Consider the following 8,745-nt stretch of genomic DNA (forward strand, 5'->3'; position numbering starts at 1 on the left):
CATAAACATCTGAAATGGACAGTTCATCTTGCAGCAAACGAAAGCCGAGTCAAACCCCCTCCCCTGCACCGGTGCAAGTCTCTGGCCTGGCCCCTGGCCCAGCCTCGCCCCGTCAGAGGAGCCTTTTGCCCTTACAAAGCCGTTCACTGGTCACCCCCCCACACACACACACCCCCATGACAAGCCGCTGGGAACTGGCCCCTCCGGAGCAAACGGCAAAACTAAAATCGTGTCACTTAAAAACCAGCCAAACAATCCCCCCGCTGCGCTGGCTGCTATCGCTAAGGGGCCGGTCCCCGCCGCCCTGCCCGCCCCGCATGTAGCCCCACAGATGAGTGGGGGGCTGGGAACTGCCCTGGCGACTCCGGCCCGCACTTGCCCGGCCCCGCCGACCCGGGCGGCGCAGACACCGGCCTGTTACGAGCCGGGGGGACGCCGAGCCGGGCCGAGCCGAGCCGGTGTAATCCAAGCGCTTGATTCCCCCTGTTCTGCTGGGGCCCGCTGGGGCTGATTCGATTAACGTAATGCGGTGTGAAGGGCTGTGGTTTTTCGCTCTTAATTTGGGTCATTACTCGGCGAGCGAGCGTGAGCTCATTGCACCAGCGGCCGGGGGGGGGAGAGAGCCGGGCCGCAGCGGGCTTCAGTGGGGCTCGGTTGGAAACCCCCCCCCCCTTTCCCGGCCGCGGGCCGGCGGCTCCCGTTTACACGAGCAGGCGGGAGCCGAGCGGTGCGCTCCGCGGGGAGAGGCGATGCCGGGCACGGCCCCCCCGGTTTGTCCGCGTTGCGGGTGGTGAATGGCGCTGTCATTTGGTTTTTAAATTGCCGCCCCGGCTTCCCCACCCAACCAAACAATAAAAAACCCCGAAACCAACCACCCCACGACAGCAGAACAAACCCACACGGCCGGGTAAAGACGGAGAGGGAAACCGGGTTCCCAGGCGCTGTCCCTGTGCGGGGCGATCCGGCTCCAGCCCGCCCGCTACCCCGGCCCCGGCCCCCAGCCCCGCCCTGCCGCTGCCCCGGGCCGGGCCCCCGCTGGCCGAAGAGGGGCCCGGAAAAGCCCAGCCCGGGGCAGGAGCAGTTAATCAAACCGGTGATTCCCCCGCGAGAGACACGACCCTGCCGCCGTTAATTCTGTCTGGATCGAAACCCTTGAAAGCCTCCTTCGTTTATTCCTCGCTCCTGCCCGGCGAACTAAACAAACCGTGGCCCCTTCTCCGCCCCCCCCAGCCTAAAGTGCCAGAACTGAAACGAAACTCGGGCCGAGCCGCCAGCTCCGGAGCAGAACGAACGGCGCGTTTACACAGCGAAGCGAATCCGCAGCGCTGCGTTGCTGCCCGGCTTCATTTTTTTTTAATTCGTATTTTAAAGGGGGCAAGGGGGGAGAAGCCTTTTTTTTTAAAGTGGAAAAAAAGACTCCTACGAATGGACCTTTTATTATCCCCTGTGTGGAGCGAGAGAGATAGAGATCTAATCCGGATTCGATTGCACAGGGACGGGTATCGTACAGACATCTATAACGAGTGCGCCGCCGGCACCTAGGTTACAGCTCGGCCCTCGGGAGAAGGGAGGGTAAAAACAAACCACGAGCGGCCCCGCCGTACCCAGACCCCCGCACCCGCGGCGGGGAGCGGCACCGGAGTGTTAAATACGTTTCCTCTTATATACACACGGAGTCTGCATTCTCCCTGCGAGCCGCGCTAAGCGGGTTAAACCGCGGCTGGTCTGGACGACTAGTTCTGGCCTCCTGGCCGCAGGTTCAGTCGCTGGAGAGGGCGGCGGAGCCACCCGGAGCGGAGCTCTCAGCTCTGCAATCCCCGCGGCAGCTCCTTGCTGGGGGCGGCGGCGGCGAGGCTGTCGTGCAGCTTGCGGACGTGCTTCTTTAAGTCAAAGTTTCTGCAGAAGCCCTTGCCGCAGGTGGCGCAGGTGAAGGGCTTCTTGTCGTTGTGGGTGTGCATGTGGAAAGTCAAGTTGTAGATCTGGTGGAAGGCTTTGTTGCAGATGGTGCACTTGTACTGCTTCTCCCCGCTGTGCGTCAGCTTGTGGTTCTTGTAGTTTCCTAAAAATCAAATAAAAGGGGGGGAGAATGGGGTTACTGGCGGGTTTCCCAAGGTCGGGGCGCCCCCGCCAAGCCCGGCCCGGCTGCAGAAGGCGGCTCGCCCCGCAGAGTTCATTAGGCAGCGTCCTACGAGGGAAGTTGTCAAACTCCGTTTGCATCACGGCCGAGCCGCAGACAAGTGACACCCGGCACAATCCGAGGCAGGGGCAGTGTCCTGACCCCAGCGAACGGGGGGACCGGCAGAAGGACCAGCAAAAATAATAATAATAACAACCAAGAACGGGCCCCTCATTTAAAAAAGCCTTTGGCGCAGCCGGTCGGGAACTCTCCCGGGAGAAAGTCACGGGAAGATGCAGGCTCTTCCGCCACTTCTCCGGCCCGAGCGCGGGCGTCTCTTCCCCTCCGCCAGCGAGAGAGACCCCGCCACCGAGATCACACACACCGGCTGCCTGTCGGGCTAACGGCCGGGTCCGCTTGCACCCGAGAGTGGCCGCGAGGGGCAGCGGGGGTCCCCCGTGAATCACCGCCGGGCGCCCTCCGGCAGAGCTCGGCGCGGCGGGACTGTAGCGGGCAGCGGAGCCTGACCCCGGGCGCGGCGGGCGGCCGAGCCTGACTCGGCCGAGCCCAGGCACAGCTCCGCGGCGCCCGCGTTTTTAACGGGGAACTCCCCGGCCTCAGAGCCTTGCTGGCCGCTGGGACCAAAGCCCCAAGGGTGGGAGAACCGGGGCCTGTCTCTGCCTGCTCCGCGCCCCGCCGGCCGGAGCTACCCGAGGCGCCGGTCGGTCCGCAAAGCACCTTTCTGGTGGAAGCCCTTCCCGCAGAATTCACAGACGAAGGGTTTGTAGCCCGCGTGGATGCGGATGTGCGTGTTCAGCGTGGAGCTCCTGTTGAACGCCTTGCCGCACTGGCTGCACTTGTGCGGTTTTTCCTAGGGGAAGCGATGCACACAACACAACACAACACAACACAACACAACAAAACACAACATAAGGGACGTTCAGAAACGGATCGAAATCTTGGCCTGCCTGCCCCGGCCCGGCTCCCCGCAGACTCCCAGCCCGGCGGGGCTCCAAAACACACGCACAACCCCCCCTAACCCCTCCCCGGGGCCCCGGCCTGGGTGGTGGCAGGCGCCTACCTGGGTGTGGATGATCTTGTGCCGGCACAGCGTGCTGGCCTGGCGGAAGCCCTTCCCGCACACCTTGCAGACGAACGGCCGGGCCCCCGTGTGCACGGGCATGTGGCGCGTCAGGTTGTAGTGGGCGTTGAACACCTGCGGGCACGCAGAAGGCAGGGACCTGAGGCCAAGGCGGCGGGGGGCCGCCCGTCCCCTTCTCCCGGCCCCGCACTGCAGCCGGGGCGGGCGCCCTGCAGAGCTCCCCGCCCCGGCCCAGCCCCGGCTCCGGCCCCGGCCCCGGCTGGCCCCTGCCCGGTTACCTTGCCGCACACTTCGCAGGTGAAGTTCTTGGGTTTCCCGTCCGCCCCGCCGCCCGGCTTGCCGTGGCTCCTGGCCCCGTTCCTCTCCGTGTTCTCCTTCATCAGCGGCTCCAGCGGGCCGGGCGGCCGCTCCTTGTGGGCGAAGGGGCCGTGGGGGAACTTCTCCGGCGCCAGCCCGGCCGCCTTGGCGTGCTCCAGCAGCAGGGCTTTGTGGTGCGCCGAGAGGGCGGCGGCGGCGGCGGCGGCGGGCGGGCCGTGCAGCAGGCCGGCCGGGAGCAGCGGGCCGGGCAGCAGCTCGGCCGGGTCCAGGTAGTTGAAGTAGTAGAGCGAGCCCGGCGGCCCGGCCGCTGGCGGGATGGCTTGGGGCTTGACCAGCCGGGGCCCGGCCAGCAGCGGCGGCCCCAGGCCCAGCTCGGCTTTGCAGCAGAGGCCGCAGCTGGCTTTGCACAGTCCGGCCGGGCCCCGCAGGCTGCCCTTCCACAGCTCGGAGTAGCCCAGCAGCGCCTTGGGCGGCAGCTCGTAGCCCGCGGGCGGCAGGAGCGGCAGGACGCAGGGCAGCGGGGCGCAGGGGCCCGGGGCTCGCTTCTCCGGCCGGGGCTCGGCGCCCTTGGCCATGATGCGCTCGATGGAGAAGGCCAGCGACTTGGCCGGGGTGTTGGCGGCGGCGGCGGCGGCTCCTCTGCCGTCGTGGCGCGGGCAGGCCGAGGGCATGACCGTCTCCAGCGCCGGCGAGCTGGCCATGGCGGCGAGGGGCGAGGCGCGGCGGGTCTCAGCTCTGCGTGCCGGGGAAGCCAGGAGACAAATCGGTTTAAGAAGCACCTTGTTTTCCTCCCCCCCTGCGTCTCCCCACACTCACACTCACACACACACACACTCACACACACGCACACACACTTACACACACTCACACACACACGCGCGCACTGCCCCCATTTCCAGCCCAACGCCCGGCCCCAAGAACAATGCCCCCGGCCCGGCCCGGCCCGGCCGTCTGGGGGCCCAGTTACCCGTGCCCAGCACCGACCCAGACGCCTCCCGGCCGCCGCGCCGTCACATTTCGCTGGCCAGCCTCTTCCCCGAGCCTCCGCCTCGGCCCCGGCTCGCCGCCTCTCGCCCGGCCGGCGGGCATGGCCCGGAGTCAGTCCCTCGGAGCAGGGGGAGACGAACGGGCCGGCATGCCGCTGCCCCCCGCCGGCCTGGGCTGCAGCCGGGCCCCCTCGCCGCCGCCGCCGTGCAGGGCCAGGCGCACGATTGCTTCGCCACCAGCCCTTCACACAGCACAACACAGCACAACACAACGCAACGAACCCACCCGAGAGCCCCGGGGGTGCAGCGTGCAGAGCCCCGGGCTCGTCCCTGCGTGGGGCGCGTTAGCAGCGACTGCGAGCCCCAAGTCGGGGGGAAAGACGCGCGGCTGGTGCCGCTCGGGTGAGAAAAGGCACCGCCGGGAAGCGTCAGGATTTGTGTGTCTGTGGGGTGGGTTGGGTGGGTTTTTTTTTTTTTTTTGAAAGGAGGAGGGTTGTTGAACACACACACACACACACACACACCCCGCACCGCACCGCACCACACAGGCGCGCTCAAGTTATCCCGTCTGCGCTCCGCTGCCCGGCGGCCGGCTCCGCCAGCCTCCGCGGCGTGGCTCAATTAATCGGCAGCCCATTAATTAGGGCCGGGCATTAATGTTAATTACACCAAGTTTAATCCCCCCCCCCGGTGACCCGGCGATTAACCTGCCCCGCGCTCGGCGGCAGCGCGAAGCAGGCGAAGCACCGCCTGCCTTTCGCTCCTGGAAACGCGCCTCCCGGGCCCCGGCACCGAGTTTCCGGCAAATACCCCGTGCCAGAGGCTCCCGGCTGGGGTGAAGGGCCCCCTGCTGTGGGGCCGCCGCCCGCCCCCCCCGGAATCGCCGCCCTTTCGTTTGCACGGGATTGGGTCTGGCTCTGGTTTCCTTTCGCTTTGAACCACCACCCCTGGCTCCGGAGCGGCGCTTTCTGCAAACCGGCGCGGTGGGGACTCTGCCTGGCGGGCAGTGCCGTTTCCACCGGGGGAAGGGGGGCCCGGCGGCTCGGCCCGACCCTCCCCTGGCCCGGATTAAACGCTCCCCCCCCCAGCCCGCCTGCTCCGAGCCTATCCAGCAGCACCCATTCCCCTGCGCCGGTGCACGGAGCGCCCCGCAATTCACTGCCGCCCGCCGCAGCCCAGCGTGGAAACCGAAGCGGGTTGGGTGCCTGGCTCAGATAAAGGGCCGGGTTGGCAGGAGGCGGGAGGGGGGCAGCCTTCGCCCGGCCCGAGGGAAAGCGAGCCTGGAAAGGCTCCTCCAGCCGCAGGCCGGAGAAAGTTTGCGGGACTGAATTCAGCGTTTCGTGCCGGGCTGACAGAGCCCCCCCCGTCTCCAGCGGGGCCCTTTAAATGGCGGTGTGCAGACAGACAGACAGCGCCGGTCACCTGCGGGTCACCGCACGGCCGGGGACCCCGCCCGGCTCCAGGGGGGCTAAGGCCGGGCCCAGGCCGGTGCCCCTCTCCCTGCAGTATTTAACGAGCGTGCACCAGCTCCTTCCCTTCGCCTGGCGCCCGGAGCCGCTTTGCACCGCGCGGCTCGCACGTTCATTAATCGCCAGCTAACCCTAATTGCCGCTCGACAGCTCGCCCACACATTAGAGACGGAGCCTACTTTTATCCGCACCCCTCCGCGCTCACACGTCGGGTAATTAGCGCCGGGACCCACGCACAGTGCAAACAAATATTTTCTGTCAACCAGCCGATTGCAGGCAGGAGAAAAAAGGCCCGGGGCTGCCTCGCAGAGTCGCCGTTTACACGGCTCCATTTACTGCCTTCCCCTGGCCTCAACTCCCTGCGGTTTTGGTCCATTGTAACCCTCCCTCCTCTAGGCAAAGGGGGTCGTTCCCTTTCTCCGCCGTTTCCCCTGAAGGCATCTCAGGCCGAATCAAAGGTCCTCTCGCTTCGCTGCATGTCTGCTACCAGGCCAGCAGTGATCGGCGCTGTACAGAAATACGCAGAGCCCACCTGTTCCATTCCCATCTCCCCCCTCCCTTCTCAGCCGCCTGCCTCCCGCACCAACCCAGCCCCAGGCAGAGCCAAGGCGTGGCCAGGCCGAGGGAGAGAAGCGAAGTGAAGTTCAGAGCCGGCGAAGCGCGGTGGGGGTTGCTGGTGACCCTCTGCTGGGATCTGAGCGGCACAAAGAATAGCCGAACTGCCCTTCCCTCCCCGCCGACACACCCGGACAGGCGCCTTTCCCCAGGCACCGTCTGCTCCACGGGAAGGCAGGTGCGCTGCGCCGGGCACAGCTCCCCGTCCTCCGCCGGGGGGCTCGGCGAGTCTGGGCCGCGCCCCCAGGGAGCAGAGCCCCGCAGGGAGGGGCAGCCCAATGCCAGGCTAAGAAGGAGCGGGGGGCCGGGGTGACCCCAGAGGAACCTCTTTTGTCTTTGTCAAAGGATGCTGCCCGCAAACCCGCTCCTCGCCGCATGCCAGGGTGTGCAGAGCCCGGGGCACCCAGCACAGCCAGGAACCCCCTCCCCCCCGCCAGCCCTGGGCAGCCAGCACAGCCAGGAACCCCCCCCCCACGCCAGCCCTGGGCACCCAGCACAGCCAGGAACAGCCAGGAACCCCCCCCCCCCGCCAGCCCTGGGCACCCAGCACAGCCAGGAACCCCCCCCCCGCCAGGCCTGGGCACCCAGCACAGCCAGGAACCCCCCCCCCGTCAGCTCTGGGCACCCAGCACAGCCAGGAACCCCCCCCCCCCCGTCAGCTCTGGGCACCCAGCACAGCCAGGAACCGCCCCCCCGGTGCCAGCCCTGGGCACCCAGCACAGCCAGGAACCCCCCCCCCCCCGACAGCCCTGGGCACCCAGCACAGCCAGGAACCCCCCCCCGGTGCCAGCCCTCCATCTGCTCAGAGCACCCCCAGCCCGGTTCACACACACACACACACGCAGCTCCCCAGACTCGCCAGCGGCCGTGGGGCGCCCGGCCTGGCCGCACATGTCTGGTCAGCCGCGGGGAAGGGCCTCAGGCCCCGGCAGGCTGAGTCAGGAGCCAGGCACCCCCCAGGGGCAGTTGTGCCCCCCCAGGACTGGGAGCTGAGCCTGATCCTGCCCCCCGACGCCCGCCCTTCGGCTCCCGGCTCCCGGCTCCCCGCTCCAGCCCAGGCCGGGCGCTCAGCCCTTCGCACCGAAGCGGCGCGTTTACACGCAGCTGGGGGCTGTCTGGAGCGATTCCGGGGCGCACATTCCGTGTGACGGCCTCTGACCGAGTTGCCCGGGGTCGCCCCGCAGCCGGATTATCAGGCCGGCGCGGGCCTTTTGGGGTCTGCTCCGCTCCCGGCTGCCGCAGAGGGACATCCCCCGCCGTGCGCTGCGCACCCTAGACGCAGGGGCGCTGCAAGCGGGGTGCGGACCTCTTCACTGCGCGGCTCGCTGCGAATTGCGGCTCCCTCCTGCCGTGTAAACGCCCGCGCTGCCTGCAGGGGGTTCGCAGCGAGCGCGGCCTGGAGCCCGAAGGCTTTTGACACAGGAAAAGGGGGCGCGGGGGTGGTTTTTATCCCGCGCGCCCAGCGCCAGCGATTTGGATGCGGCTTTGCGCCGCACGTGTAAACAGGCGTGCTTCCCCTTCCACTCCGATTTTAAAATGCAAACCGGTATTTTCAATGGATGTCTTATTTTTAGATTCCCCCCCCCCCCCCGCCCCAGCAGCTCGGTTACCAGCACTGCCAGGATTGCAGACACCAGGCGGCGGAGGAAGCTCTGGGGGGGGAGGGGGGGGGGAAGGAGCAGCTTTTTATTCTTAAAACCCCCACGTCCTGCGAGTGCGGGGAACGTGCCCGGCCGGTGAAGATGCTGCAGACACGCGGCGGCTCGGGAGCAAAGCGCGCAGCCGGGGGCAGCGCTGGGGGCGCGGGGTGGGGTTCACACGGCCACAGGCCGCCGCTGCTTCACTTCTGGGGGCGCGATCGCTGCGCCCCGCTAGCTGCCCGGACGGAGGGGACGGACGCGCAACGGGGCGCAGGAGCCGGCCCAGCAAACCCGGCTTTTCGTTTCCAGCCCCCCGCCCTGGGAAGCCCGTTGCTGCGTTTCTGTTTCCCCCCTTCTAGGCCCCGCAAACGAAATCTCCGGCCCCGCTGCCCTAACCCGGCCGCCTTCGGCCCCAGCGTGTGGACGCGTCGCCCAAGGCGGGCGGGGGCGCCAGAAAGCCGCAGTGGGGGAGACCCGGAGCAGGGGGCAATCGGGAACC

The 8,745-nt window shown here is 67.7% G+C and overlaps 1 protein-coding gene across 3 annotated transcripts; it reads right to left on the minus strand.

Moving 5' to 3' along the window:
* Window positions 1-224: 224 nt before the first annotated feature.
* FEZF2 (FEZ family zinc finger 2) lies at window positions 225-4,779 on the minus strand. 3 transcript variants are annotated; one of them, XM_067541538.1, is made up of 5 exons: window positions 4,504-4,779; window positions 3,497-4,271; window positions 3,198-3,332; window positions 2,855-2,987; window positions 225-2,059 (listed from the first exon to the last, which is right to left on the minus strand). In XM_067541538.1, exons 1-5 carry the CDS (start codon window positions 4,623-4,625, stop codon window positions 1,803-1,805), a joined length of 1,422 nt encoding a protein of 473 aa, XP_067397639.1. In that variant the 5' UTR covers window positions 4,626-4,779; the 3' UTR covers window positions 225-1,802. The 3 variants fall into 3 exon arrangements, with proteins under 3 accessions (XP_067397639.1, XP_067397655.1, XP_067397645.1); XM_067541554.1 differs by having other exon boundaries at window positions 4,521-4,616; XM_067541544.1 differs by lacking the exon at window positions 3,198-3,332.
* Between the last annotated feature and the right edge of the window lie 3,966 nt (window positions 4,780-8,745).

This window comes from Emydura macquarii, unplaced genomic scaffold (genome assembly GCF_026122565.2).
Source record: "Emydura macquarii macquarii isolate MOO-44397 ecotype Brisbane River unplaced genomic scaffold, CSIRO-AGI_Emac_v2 contig_71, whole genome shotgun sequence".
Lineage (NCBI taxonomy): Eukaryota > Metazoa > Chordata > Testudines > Chelidae > Emydura > Emydura macquarii.